The sequence below is a fragment of the Mustela lutreola genome, chromosome 1 (genome assembly GCF_030435805.1).
Source record: "Mustela lutreola isolate mMusLut2 chromosome 1, mMusLut2.pri, whole genome shotgun sequence".
Taxonomy (NCBI): Eukaryota; Metazoa; Chordata; class Mammalia; order Carnivora; family Mustelidae; genus Mustela; species Mustela lutreola.
In genome coordinates, this window is record NC_081290.1 from 276,644,338 (window position 1) to 276,659,845 (window position 15,508).

Below are 15,508 nucleotides of genomic sequence, written 5' to 3' on the forward strand. Positions count from 1 at the left end.
GAAAACTATTTAGTAGGAAAAGGATCAAAATATGATACACACAACACCTTGGTGAATTACTGAGTTGAAAAATTTCAACCTCAAAAGTTCAAAACTTTTAGGATTCCATTTATATGACATTCTCCAAATGATAAAATCATACAGATGGAGAACAGATTAGTGCTTGCCTGGAATTCAGAAAGCTGGGAAGGGGGGTGGAGGTGAGGCTCTAAGAGGTTAGCACAGGGAGACCCTTGTAGAAGTGGAAGAGTTCAGCACCCTGGTTCTCACATGGGTTAAACATCTACAGGCATGGTAAAATGGCATAGAACAGTACACACACACATCACACCAATGTCAATTTCCTGGATTTGATGTTGTGCTGTCATTGGTAAGATGTACCATTGGGGGATCCTGGGTGAAGGGTATGTGAGCCAGTCTATACATCTTTACATCTTTGAAGTTTCCTGTGGATCATTATTTCAGAAAAAAATTTAAAAAAATGCATGAATGAATGAGAAGTGAGAGGAATGGGAAACTGAGGAAAAGGGGTATATGTTTTGGACCTAGAAATAATCACAATGATTCAACAGCACAATCATACAAAAAGATCAATGGGCTGTGCAACAGGGAAAGTTCTGACAGAAATCTAAAATCACTTTCCCCTGGTAAGAATGCTTGGAAAGGGTTTTGCTTAACAGGAAAGGAATGAAGTGAAAATCTGCTGATGTCCTGTGGTCTCAGAGGAAATGGAGCTTAGAAGGAAAAAGCCTAGGTGGGTGGTATCCAAGGTCAGTTAGAAGAAAATAATACTTTAGTAGTGAGATGTTCAAGAATTTAATATTTTCTAGACATACAAACTCATCCCAGGCGCTGATATTTGCATTTGATATTTACTCATGGAAGATGGAGAGTTGCAAGCTCAGGACATAAAATTTTGTAAAACTCGAGCTAGAATACACACATCTATTTTCTCAAATAATTGCCTTTATGAACAAAGGTAAGTATGTATATCACCAATAATTATTATGTTTTTAAAACTTTTGGGTTCAAGTTGAAATCTTGTGTAAAGACCATAGTTCCTAAATGTAGAAATGCCTATCACATTATTTTGCCCTGGGCATCCCCAGTGCTAAGATTCTAAAGCAGAGGAACCATAATATAATCTTCACATGGGACTTTGGGCATGAGAAGTTGGAATTCAACTCAGCAAATTCAGAGGTTGGTTTCTACTTGTAAGATCCAATATAGGGAAAGGGAAGAAATTAAGAGCCAGAGAAGCCAAGGCCTCTTAAGTCTAACATCCTATGAGCCATAAATCCCACAGAGCATTTCACTATCTATGCCAGACACAAAATTCAACCAACATAGACATTCAAGTTGGGTCCTTAAGTCAAAAGACACAGATTAAATATTTGACTTATACCAAATTATGCTTCACAGTAAGCTTAGATACAATGCTTTTTCAGGTGTCTAAACCAATTTTTTAAATATCTAGACATCTAAAGGCAATTTAGGAAATCACTTAACACACCTACCTGAAGAAATATGCCCTAGATCTATTGCGTGTCTATTTAATAGTGAATTATGAAAGTTGCATTCCCTGATATAAAAGTGAATTACCCTACAAATGGAGACCATTCATTCTTCTCAGCTTCTCCATTTGTCTAGGAAGATACACTATACAGTGATACCATCTTGAAACCTGGGCATTCCGATAGCACTTTTAAAAAGACTTAACTCAATCTGCACAACACACAAGAGAGGTTTTTCTAAAGGGTTATTCAGTTCATTGGAGCTAACTCCCTCAAGGAATCAAAACCCAGGAGATCAGACCTAGAGGGAATATAATATCTTTTGAGAAAATAATTTGGGGACTTTGAGTCAAGGGTAGTTACACAAAATAAAACTCTCTCTCCCTTTGGTACTGTCCCCTCCCTTTGAAATTCCTAGAAGAAAACATAGGAAAGAAGCATCCTGCCATGAAAAACAAAGAAGGAAGTTCCGCCATTGGCAATGATATGGATGAAAAGGGAAGGCATTACATTTAATGACATAAGCCATCCAGAGAAAGACAAATATTTTATGATGTCACTTAGATGTAGAATCTAAAAAAGTGGAACTGACAGCAGTGATTAAGACAGTGGTTGTCAGGGGTCAGGGTGGGTGAAATGAAGAGATGTTGGTCAAAGGGTACAAGATCAATAAGTTCTGGAAATCTACTGTACAGCACGATGACTATAATTAATAACTAGTATTATATACCTGAAATTTACTAAGATATTAGATCTTAAGTATTCTCAACATAGAACAAAAAAACAAACACAAAAAAAGGTAACTACGTGAGGTGATATGTTCATTGCCTTGACTGTGGTAAATACTTCACAGCGTACACATTTATTAACTCACCACATTGTATATCTTAAATATATACAATTAATATTTTTCAACTATACTTAATAAAATTGGAAGTAACAATAACATAAAAGAAAATAAAGCATTTTCACATCCACACTTTCTTGGTGAAATTGATCTTTTGCTGAAAAATATACTCTTATTGCTGTTAGCATTTCATGATATGGATATTCCATGAATGATTTATCCATTCTTTTGTTGTGGAGCATTTGAGTTCTTTCCAGTTTGTAACCTTTATACATTTTTCTCAATGGACGTTTTTGTGCATATCATTTAGTGTTCTTGAGCATGCATTTCTCGTAGGAATATATCAGGGAGTGAAAGTACCATCAAAGAAAAATTACATCAAGTGTAGCTCATACAAACGAGGAGGACCTTGTTCATGATTAGTGCAATAAGAGAGAGAAGCTGAACTCACCTCGTCATAAAAAAAAAAAAAAAAAAAAAAAAAAAAAAAAAAAAAAAAGAACTGTTTTAAGTGTTGGGATGAGGTAGGATGGGAAAGAAGTGTTGGAGGACTGTAGGTGATGGGTTGGTCAATGTGATTGGACCATCTATATTTTCCACTTGCGTTTTTCATAGTTTGTCTCCTACCTTCTGACAGAGGTAGAGAAATCAAGAGATGTCTCCAGTCCTTAAGAAGGATCTGTCTGGGTTGAAATTGTAAGAGACTGGAAGAAGATTTATACCTCAAAGGGACAAATAAAGACTTTACGGTTGTACATTTTCTGAACTACATGCACTAAGACACAAAGAAGTCATGGGCCTACTGTCAGGAAGAAGCCTATCTCAAGGTTAGCCAAGCTCAGAGAGGAGCACTGAGGCAGTGTCGGTCAATAAGTAGATGGTTGTTCAAACTGAGTAATAATGCAAGTTTTCCAAAGCGGTAGCACCACACTTCCATATAATGTATGGGAGCCAATTTTGTAATTTAGCCATTTTGTTGAGTGCATAGTGGTATCTCATTGCACATCTAATTGTCATTTTCCTGAATTCTAGTGAGGTTCAAACACTGAAGTGCCCAAGTGTATTGACCTTTTTCAATCACTGGGCTGTCTCTTTCTTTATTATTCTTAATAGGTATTCATATACTTCAGAGATAAGTCAGGTTTGTACATTTCACATCCAATGGCTTGAATACTTATGGTCTTAATAGTGCCTTTTGATGGACCCAAATTCCTGGTTTTTAATGGAGTCAGAAGAATATTATTCTCCTTCATGTTTAGGGTTTGCTTTTAGGTTTTTGTCTTTAAGAGAGAAAGCAGATTAGTTAGGAAAGGGACAGAGTGGGAGGGAGAAAGATAATCCTACACAGGCTCCAAGGCCAGGGGCAAGCCTATCACTAGGCTCGATCTCACAACCCTGAGTTCATCACCTGAACCAAAACCAAGAGTCAGATGCTTAACTGACTGAGCCACCCAGGTGCCCCACGTTTACGATTTTCTGTAGTTAGTCGAACAAGGAAAATCTCCTTGCCAAAATGTCCTCTCACAAGCTCATAGAGATATTCTCTGTAATTGTCTTTTGTTTTATTTCTTTGCCTTTCACATCCTGATCTCCCAACAAGCAGGAGTTCATCTCAGTGTATGTTGTGTAATGTGGTAATATCCACTTATTGTCCACACGGTACTTAGAAATGTCACCATGTCATATCATTCTTTGTTTTTCCTTTCTTTCCTTTGCTTACAAAACTGTGCTAGGGCAACTATCATATTTTAAGATTCAACAGGCATTATCAAAGTCCTTATAGGTATACACCTCTATGTTTGGAGTCATCATGTACATGAGAATGGTATTCATACAGGAAGAAAACAGTTGTCAACAAAGCCACTCACAGTATATCTTTATTTCCAAACAAAAATACACTAAAATTTTCTGAAAGTGTTTATCAGAACCTATTTTCAAAAGGTATCATTGCAAGTACACTGCATGATTCCAAAGAAGTGATTCTTGTTGATACCTTTCAACGGCAACTTTTTTGACTGTATAGTTTTGCAAAATCTTATCAGAATAATATAACTTTTTAAATCTCCTTGTCTTCATCTTTTTCTGGAAGAATAAATTGTTATGGAAAAACTCTGAAGGAGAAAATCACAATATATCCCATCCTAGTGGATAATCTTACCATGGCTATATGAAAAGACCCAGGCTTTGGAGGACTCACGGTGGGACCAAACACCACCTCTTCTGTTCATTAAGACTCCTTACCTAAGACATGTGGCTCAACCTCTCAGGTCTTGTTTCTCCAGCTCTAATGTAGATCTAAGAAAGCAACCACAAATGGAATTAAAATATTCCATGAGATATTTATTGAACACTTGGCACAGTATCTATGTCATAGCAGACCCTCAGCAGATGTATGAAGCAACATTATTGTTAAAGGATAAATATTCTGAGACACCTGGGTGGCTTTAAGCATCTGCCTTTGGCTCAGGTCATGATCCGAAGATCCTGGGATCAAGCCCCGAGTCCAGATCCCTGGTCAGCAGGAAGCCTGCTTCTCCCTCCCCCTCTGCTGTTCCCACTGATTGTACTCTCTCCCTTTGTCTCTCTCTCTCTCTCAAACAAATAAATGAAATCTTTTTTTTTAAAGGATAAATATTCTGTACAAATGAGTACTTTAAAAATTGTTTTAATGAGAAACAAACAGAAAAAATAACAAAAGTGCAGGCCCACAAAAGAAAACACAGACACAGACACAGACACACACACACACACACATATAACATAAAGTAAGAAGGACAATCTCAAAGTCAATTCTTCCCCCTCACAGATGACTGTTTTTTTCTTTAGGGTAGACTTTTATTTTGTGAGCATCAATATGGGTGGCAAAATTCCTATAATCTTGCTATAAAGATCCCTAATCTTTGCCCTTATCCCAGGACTCTCTGAATACGAAGTGCCACTCGTATGTTTATGTTATATTACACGACACAGTTAAACGTCTGAAAGACATGACCCTGGGTGAACCAGTGGGTCCCAAGATTTCTCCAGCTCAGAGCAGAAGAGTCAGACAGGTTGGAAATATACGGAGAGCTAGATAAGTCACTCCTGGTCCGAAGCCGAAGGGGCCACGACAAAAGGCAGGTGAGCAACCCTAAGATGCTGAGAGAGGTTCCAGCTGACCGCCACTGGGGAGCAGGCACCACAGTTCTACAACCATAAGGAACTGAGTTTTCCCAAGCACACCAGTGAGCTTGGAATGAGCCTTCCCCGGAGCCTCTAGTTGGGAGCTGAGCCCTGGCAACAGGTTCATATCAGCCTTGTACGAGTCTGAGCAGAGAATCAGGCCATGATGGACCTGGACTAGAGACTCAGGGAAACTGTGAGGCAGTCAATTTAAGTGGTTATAACTTTCCATCTTTGTGGCAACTTCTTATGCAGCAGTGGAAAATGACTGCATGAGCCCATTCATCCTTATGAATGAAATAGCAGTATTTTACTTGCATGTATATCTATGATAATAGAAATTTAAGAGATGACAATTCTGGAAAGCACACAGTATGTTTCCTCAGACACTGTGGAAGTTCAATCATGGATAATTATTAACAGGATTATTCCACCAGTGGAATTGTGCTGATTAACAAAACAGGATCATTTAAGCATGACTGAAATCATCGACTCATGTTCACATAGAAATAACAATCCCAATTTAATCTATTCCCCTCTCCTGATACCTCCTAATTAATCAATGCTAATTTGATTGAAGGGATTATTACAGAAAAGGACAATAAATATTGAGTACTTTGTAGACAAAGAAAATTTAAACTATTTATCAATTGCAAGCAACAGACACAGGAAATTCACCAGGAGACTATTAGGTAGCTCAGAGGATAATTGGAAAGAATCAGGACAGTTCTATGTGCCATATAGCAGAGACTGTGTCTGCTGGGGGATCTTGGCTGGAATAAATGAGCTCCAATCACTGTGCTATCCTCCTTACAACTCAAGCTCCAGGGAAAATAATTCAAGGTTAGGTCATATGCCTATAACTTGCTGTGGGAAGTCTGCAGCTCCATTACAATCCTATCAAGATTCTTGTCTGCAGATAAGAGAAAGATCTCCATAAGGAAAACAGGTATTTACTGTTGTAGACATAAAAGAAGTACATGGATGTCTGTGAGAAACAACGTTGTATTATAGGAAAATGTTGCAAAATATAATGTTTCACCAAAATATCACACTGAAATCAAATCACTACAATAGCCATAGAGTGAAAAACGGAATAAAAGCATAGTTTTTAAAAATATGTTCTAAAAAGTTAGCATTCTTATTACTATTAGATGCCAAATTTCATGTTAAGTTACCCATATGTATCTGTATGCATATTTCCAATTATGAAACATTTTTCGTCTTGCAGACAAGCCCTTCTTCCAAGGAAACACAGCCAGAACAGACACTTGAATATATGTCTGCTGATCTATAACAGCATGAAATAAGGAATGGCATCTTAACTATAAATGTATTGTTCAATCTATAAATATACACTGAGCACCTACTATGTGCCAGGCTGTAGCGTCATGGACAAAGTAGTGAACATAAGCATCCTTCTAACATGAATCCCCCTTCTACAGGGAAGGACAAAAAAATAATGAAAAAATAAAAAATTATTTAAAAAAATAATAATAATTACATGGAGCATAATCTTCTAAGATTGATTTCTGTATACATTTTTATCTTTGTGGTTTTTGTAATAAACATGCAATATACACTGTCAAATAAATATTAACACTTTAAATATAAATAAATAAAATATATGTATATCTAAAAAAATAATGAAACATATAAATAGATCGTATTTGAGTATTTATAAGTATTTCCAAAAATAATAAAGAAAAAAGGGAAATTGTTGGAATATAATACGACCAGAGAATTATTTTAGGTAAAGAGGTCCAGAGGACCTCTCAGACAGCATCATATTTGAGCAGAGATTCAGACGTGATAAAGGCTGGCCTGCAGCACTGCCTCGGGAGGAGGAAAGAGGGAATGGAAAGGCCACTTAAAACCCCAAGAATAGCTGAAGAAATCCCACAAAGGATTTCTCACTGAAGGGGAGTGTGCCTAAGCAGTCTGCTGCTCCCTCCCCTAAAATGCATTTAGACTGCACTGCTCAAGGCTACCAAGACAATCAGCTCAGCTCTTTGCGTGGTCCTGTTTTCATGGCACACAGAGGCATGGAGTGAGTACAAAACAGAACACAATTAATCCGTCATAAAGTGCCTGGAAGATCTTACAGATTTATGCAGCAAGGAGTCACCTGGTGAAAAATAACAAGTATCTTTATCTGTTCTCCAACGTTATCATTTTTGTCAGCGTTCGTATGGCTCATAATAAATCCCTTCTCCCAATTAAGCATTAGGTAATGTCCTCCTTCTTTCAAACTTGCCCATTCCCAAAACCTGCATAACATACTGGAATGAAGAAAAATATCGTGAGAATCAGAACAAATCAGCGTTAAATCTTTGCCCTCTCCTTTGGAAAATTCAAATACTTATTTGAACAAGGTTCTTTTCCTTTAATGAGCCAAATCATAGCATCCCTACTCCGTGGAAAACATAACCTAAAACAGAATGTATACCTCTTTCCCAGATGCTACCCTTTGCCGAGGGTTTTCTCTATCACCTTTTCTAAAGATACCTTAATACTCTATCTTGGCTCCTGGATTTGTTTTATCATAGAAATCACCATGTTTATGTACTTGATTTTTAATCTTTATTTGTTCACTAGCCTATAACTTCCATGAGGACTTTTTTGCTTATGAACAGCTCCCAATAAAGAGGCAGGCACATAAGAGGCATATGTAACAACTTGTTAATTAACTATTGCATCATTCATTGACTCCCATTAATTCTTTTTTTTTTTTTAAGATTTTGTTTATTTATTTGACAGACAGATCACAAGTAGGCAGAGAGAGGAAGGGAAGCAGGCTCCCTGCTGAGCAGAGAGCCTGATGTGGGACTTGATCCCAGGACCTTGGGATCATGACCTGAGTCAAAGGCAGAGGCTTTAACCCACTGAGTCACCCAGGCGCCCCTCATTCTTAATTAAAGGGCATCTTCTGGATTTTGCTCTGAGTCAACAGTGAACACAGAGACTATCACTGGCATAAAGCATGAGGAATAAACATGGAAAAAAATTCTAGGCATTAGAAGCTATTATTTACATTCTTCAACATGAATGGATTAAAATTAAATGCCATTTAAAGAAGACCTTCAAGACAAGGCAGAGAAATTCTGTGTGAATCTTCAATTTGTACAAGGCAAATGTTCTATCCCCTCATTCTTGCATTTGTGTGCTGTATTTTAAAAAAATGGATAATTGAGAGAATATTGCATCTGGAGAAAAATGCAGGAGAACATTATGAGGTCATGGGCAATTCACTAAATATTCTAAACCAACAGTCTTGTCATCTATAAAGTAGAAATTAATTCCCTGCTGATGACATAAAAATCAATAACCAACAATGGTAATAACTACCTTATTTTTGAAAATACATTTAAAAATATATAAAACAATTGTAAGTACTTAAATAACAGTATGCTAAAGTAATAAAACTTATGTGAATGTGGGAAAAAAAAGAACTGCAAAGCAATCTGCATTTTATATGCATGAATCACATGATTATAGTGGCAAAATCTCAACAAGTAGTTACTTGAGTAGCAGAACAGCAGAACAGACATACAAGACCTTTGTCAAATGTCTACTCCAAACGTGCAGGTGTTATTAGAGAGTGCAATTGTTACATACGACCAGAAAAATACCCTTTGTAATATTTTTATTAAAAAGAATAAAAGGGGGGCGCTTGGGTGGCTCAGTCATTAGGGATCTGCCTTCAGCTCAGGTCATGATCCCTGAGTCCTGGGATTGAGCCCCTCATCGGGTTCCTTGCTCATCGGGGAGCCTGCTTCTCCCTCTCCCACTCCCCCTGCTTGTGTTCCCTCTCTCACTGTCAGGTAAATAAATAAAATATAAAAAATTTAAAAAAAAAGAATAAAAGGTAAACTTGCAAGTAATTGCAAGATCTCAACATCTTGTAAAGCAAAACAGAGGTACTGTTAAGCTCATTGGTTAAGATTTTTCCACTTTTCTCATATATAACAAAGCACTCCTCATTTCCCGTTACAAAATCTTAAGACTATTCTAAATCTTTGGGATTCTCTAAGCCACTCACTATATTTTAAAACTCTAAATCTCAATACTGTTAATCGAGAAGTGAGAAAACCCAATGAGAAGATTGTAACCTAAAGATGTTATAGGACTTCAGTGACACACATAATAAAGAGTGAAGCTCAACATAAAATATGCACTCCCATCACTCAGTCCATGCTCATGCATCTTGTGTAAATATCACCTCTCAATCTGTAGTACAAATGGAATCTAGTTTACCCACTCATAAGAAACTGCTTCTTCTCAAACCTCCTTTTGAATGAATCCTTGACTTCCCTGTTTCTCAGGCTGTAGATAAGTGGGTTCAACATGGGAATCACAGCTGTGTAGAACACAGAAACCACTTTATTAATATCCAGGGAGAAGCTAGAACTAGGACGTACATAGATGAAGAAGAGTGTCCCATACAGGATGGAGACAGCTGTCAGGTGTGAAGAACAGGTGGAAAATGCTTTGCGCCTCCCCTCAGCAGAGCGGATCCTCAGGATAGCAATGACAATGTAAATGTAAGAAACCAGGATGATCACACCACTGATCACTCCTAGAGCTCCAGCCAAGATGAAAAGTACAAATTGATTGACCTGGGTGTCTGCACATGCCAGGGACAGAACAGGAAGAAGGTCACAGAAGAAGTGATTGATGATATTTGGACCACAGTAAGGTAGGTGAAAGGTGAAAGTCGTGTGGGTCATAGTGCTCATAAGACCCATAGCATGAGGTCCTACCACCAGCTGCACACAGACATGCTGGGACATAATGAGAGTATACAACAAGGGCTTACAGATGGCCATATACCGGTCATATGCCATGGAGGCCAGGAGGAAGCACTCAGTCACTACAAACTGACCAAAAAACCAGAGCTGAGCAGCACAGCCCAAGAAAGAAATTACTTTTTTCTCCACAAAAATATCAGTCAACATCTTAGGACCAATGACTGAAGAGGAGCAGATATCCACAAAAGACAAGTGGCTGAGAAAAAAGTACATGGGAGTGTGGAGTCGGGGATCCATCCAAATGAGGGTGATCATCCCCACGTTTCCCAGAAGAGTGACAAGATAAACCAAGAGAAATATCAAAAAGAGAACAACCTGGTGCTGGAAGTGATTTGTTAAGCCCACAAAAAAAAATTCAGTCACCAAAGTCTGATTTCCATAATCCATTCTTTGAATTAATCTGGAATGAGAAAGAGAAAGATTTTTCTTTGCAATCAATTTGTAATTAAATTTAAAATTAATTTAACTTCTATTTTTTTTCATTTAAAAATGATAAACTGACACCCAACTCTCTTGAAGTCTACATCTGATGGTCATGCAATCTAGTTGCAAACTATTTGTGCAATACAGACTAAGTCACCAAATCTCACAGCACTCTTTAATTTCTTCCACAGAAACAGAAATTTTTAAGAGAATCATAGAATTTTAATCCAGAAGAGAACATTGGGGATTATCTGAGACATGTCCTCCAACAGTGCCAGCTTACATTTCTAAAAATCCCTACACTATACAAAGTATACTTAAAGAAATATTTTATAGAAAAAAAGTATTGTGGGAATTTGATAAAGTTAGGCAAAAACCTTCTCTCACTCTTGGCGAAGGGTATTTGGAATGTAACTTATCCACCAATTCCTTTAGATTTTAGATAAATATTTAGTCATGTCATCTAAAAGATAGACATGTGATGTTTAAGAAGAGCAAGCTCAAACAAGGGAAGATGGCCTTGACCAGCGTTCAAAATCTTCCGCTGAACATCCTTGTGACACCTTATCCCAAATATCTGTGATCCTCCTGTCATTAGTTTATATAACCACTAACCTCATCAAACTCCATCAATATTTTTAGTTTATCAAAAAGATACTAGTTCTTTTTTGTTGTTGTTGTTTTGTTTTGTTTTTTATTAAATTGATTTATTTATTTTCAGAAAAACAGTATTCATTATTTTTTCACCACAACCAGTTCTCCATGCAATCTGTGCCCTCTATAATACCCACCACCTGGTACCCTGATCCCACCACCCCCCCCACTTCAAACCCTTCAGATTGTTTTTCAGAGTCTATAGTCTCTCATGATTCACGTCTCCTTCCAATTTACCCCAACTCCCTTCTCCTCTCTAACACCCCTTGTCCTCCATGATATTTGTTATGCTCCCCAAATAAGTGAAACCATCAGAAAGGATGAATACCCAACTTTTGTAGCAACATGGATGGAACTGGAAGAGATTACGCTGAGCGAAATAAGTCAAGCAGAGAGAGTCAATTATCATATGGTTTCACTTATTTGTGGAGCATAAGATACTAGTTCTTAAATCTCAGTTAAGTGTTGTAACTAATTAAGTATTAATAGGCGCTGGGAAAGAAAAGCAATAATTTAAGGATGAAAAGGATACACCTTTACATTTATTCCAGAGAAATGAAAACTTTCTCCACATAAAAACCTGTATAATTTTGTTCACAGAAGCTTCAATCATAATGGCCAGACATATCAAATAACCAAAATACCCTACAATATGTAAATGGCTCAACAATCTTGATACATCATACCATGGAATACTCTTCAGTAAGAAAGAGGGGAAAGAAATATGATACACACACAGTTTGAAAGGGTCTCCAGGTCATTACATTGAGTCAAAAAGAGCCAATCTCAAAAATTCAGAATTCTGTCATTATGACATTTGTATAACATTCTCAAAATGGTGAAATGATAGAGATGGATAACAGGTCATTAGTTGCCTGGGATTAGGAAAGGGAGGGAGAGGGACAGTGTAACTATAAGAGCATAGCACGGGCACATCCATGTAGAGATGGATGTAGAGTTCTGTGGACTGATTGTTGCATGGATTAAACAAAGCTGTCGACACACGAAGTTAAATGTTATAGAACAAAACACACACATCACATCATTGCCAATTTTCCAGATTTGATGTGTTGTACTTGGTAAGATATACTGTTGGGGAACCCTGAGGGAAGGGATATGAAACTCTCTGTATATCTTTGCAACTTCTTGTGAATCTGTATTTCAAAATAAAACTCTTTTAACAAAGAAGAAGAGGAGAAGGGGGAGGAGGAGTAGGAAGAAGAAGAGGAAGAAGAAGGAGGAGGAAGAGGAGGAGGAGGGGGTAGGGGAAGAAGGGAAGGAGAAGGAGAAGGAGTTGGAGGAAGGAAAGAGGAAGGAGAAGGGGGAGAGGGTGAGGGAGGAGAGGAGGAGGAGGAGGAGGAAGAAATGAATGAATGAATGAATGAATGAATGAGAAGTGAGAAGGAAGAGAAATGAGGTTAGGATTCCAAAAATGGGAAATTCAGGAAGGGAGGAACATGTTTTGGATTTTGAAATAATCATAATGATTCCAACAGCACAATTACACAAATATACCATTGGGCTGTGCAATAGAAGTATGACAGAAATCTAAAAACACTTTCCCCTGGTAAGAAAGACTGAAAAGATTTTTGCTTAAGAATAAAGTCATGAAGCTAAAGTCTACTGACATTTGGGGTGCCTGGGTGGCTCAGTGGGTTAAAGAACTCTGCCTTTGGCTCAGGTCATGATCCTAGAGTCCTGGGATCGAGCCCCACATCGGGTCTCTGCTCAGCAGGGAGCCTGCTTCCCTCTCTCTCTGCCTGCCTGTCTACTTGTGATCTCTCTCTGTGTCAAATAAATAAATAAAATCTTAAAAAAAAAAAATCTACTGACATCCTATGGTCCCATAGGCAAAGGAGCTTGGAAGGAAAGGTCTGGAGGGGTGGAATCCAAGATTAGCCAAAAAAAAAAAAAAAAAAAAAAGTACCTAGTTGTAAGATATTCAAGGTTTTAGTATTTTCTAAATACACAAACTCATCATAGCTCATCAATATTTGTATTTACTTTTTACTCAAGGAAGATATATATGAAAACAATAGTTCATGACTGTCAAAGTGCATATTAATTTATTTTTCCCAATCCAAAAATTTATCTAATCCAAAAATTCTAAGATAGAAAAATCATGATCCTAGGTATGCATGTGATTTTCGGTGTGAGCAGCATGGAATTCAGGTCAGTGGATACAGAGGTTTGCTTTCGACTTATAAAACCCAATGTAAGGAAAAGGAATAAATTAAGAACCAGAGAGCCAAACCTCTTAATACTAACATCCTATGAACCACAAATCCTTCAATACATTTCACTATCCCTATGCCAAAAACAAAATTCAACAAACATGTACATTCAAGTTAGGTCAGTTAAACCAAAAGACACAGACTCAACATTTGACTCATACCAAATTATTCTTCATAGTAATCTTAGAGATGATGCTTTCCAGGCATCTGAATGCATTTTTTGTTATCTAAACTTCTAAAGGCAGCTTAGGAAATAACTTAATGCACCTATCAAAGAAACATGACCTAGACCCACTGCCTATGTCATAGTGAATTATGAAAGTAACATTCCTTGTTATAAAAACCAATTACCCTACAAAAATAGACTGGTCACTCTTCTCAGCTTCTCCAGGTGTCTAGGAAGATACACAATACAGTGATACCATCTTGAAACCTGGGCACTCCAAAAAGGCATTAATTGACTCAATCTACCCAACACAAAGCAGAGGTTTTTCTAAAGGATTCTTGTGTACATTGGAGTCAATTCCCTCAAGGAAAAAAAAGCTCAGGAGAACAGGCCTATAGAGAAAATATTATTTCAAGAGAAAAATACTGTGACTTGAATCCATTGTAATTACACAAAATAAACCCATCTCTCCCTTTGGGACCACCACACACACACATGCTTCAAAATCCAGGTATATTTTGAGGGTGTATTTTTGTGGTTTTTGTTGTGTTTTGTTTTGTTTTTTTATTTTCAGCATAACAGTATTCATTGTTTTTGCGCCTCACCTAGTGCTCCATGCAATACGTGCCCTCTCCAGTACCCACCACTTGGTTCCCCCAACCTCCCACACCTCGCCCCTTCAAAACCCTCAGATTGTTTTTCAGAGTCTATGGTCTCTCATGGTTCACCTCTCCTGCCAATTTCTCTCAACTCCCTTCTCCTCTCCATCTCCCCTTGTCCTCCAAGCTATTTGTTATGCTCCACAAATAAGTGAAACCATATGATAATTGACTCTCTCTGCTTGACTTATTTCACTCAGCATAATCTCTTCCAGTCCCGTCCATGTTGCTCCAAAAGTTGGGTATTCGTCCTTTCTGATGGAGGCATAATACTCCATAGTGTATATGGACCACATCTTCCTTATCCATTCGTCCACTGAAGGGCATCTTGGTTCTTTCCACAGTTTGGCGACCGTGGCCATTGCTGCCATGAACATTGGGGTACAGATGGCCCTTCTTTTTACTACATCTGTATCCTTGGCATAAATACCCAGGAGTGCAATGGCGGGGTCATAGGGAAGTTCTATTTGTAATTTCTTGAGGAATCTCCACACTGTTCTCCAAAGTGGCTGCACCAACTTGCATTCCCACCAACAGTGTAAGAGGGTTCCCCTTTCTTCACGTCCCCTCCAACACATGGTGTTTCCTGTTGCTAATTTTGGCCATTCTAACTGGTGTAAGATGGTATCGCAATGTGGTTTTAATTTGAATCTCCCTGATGGCTAGTGATGATGAACATTTTTTTATGTGTCTGATGGCCATTTGTATGTCTTCATTGGAGAAGTGTCTGTTCATACCTTCTGCCCATTTTTTTATATGGTTGCTTTTGTTGTTTTTAAGTTTATTTATTTATTAAAGAGAAAGAATGTGAGTGGGGGCAGGGTCAGAGGGAGAGGGAGAGAGAATCCTAAGCAGAGTCTATGCTGAATGTGGAGCCTAACACTGAGGCTCCATCTCAGACCCTGAAACCATGACCTGAACTAAAATCAAGAGTCAGACACTCAATCAACTGTGCCACCCAGGCACCCTTAAAATCCAGTTTTGAGCCATTTTGAGTCTTCAACTGCTACATGATATCACCAGCCTTTGACACTATAC

The 15,508-nt window shown here is 37.9% G+C and overlaps 1 protein-coding gene across 1 annotated transcript; it reads right to left on the bottom strand.

Annotated features, from left to right (window-relative positions):
• Positions 1-9,776: 9,776 nt before the first annotated feature.
• LOC131811111 (olfactory receptor 5G25-like) lies at positions 9,777-10,721 on the bottom strand. The gene has a single exon (XM_059139320.1). The coding sequence runs from the start codon at positions 10,719-10,721 to the stop codon at positions 9,777-9,779; it is 945 nt and encodes a 314-aa protein (XP_058995303.1).
• Positions 10,722-15,508: the final 4,787 nt, after the last annotated feature.

Excerpts from the sequence above, each read along its gene's own strand:
- LOC131811111 (XM_059139320.1), bottom strand. The coding sequence starts at position 10,721 with ATGGATTATGGAAATCAGACTTTGGTGACTGAATTTTTTTTTGTGGGC.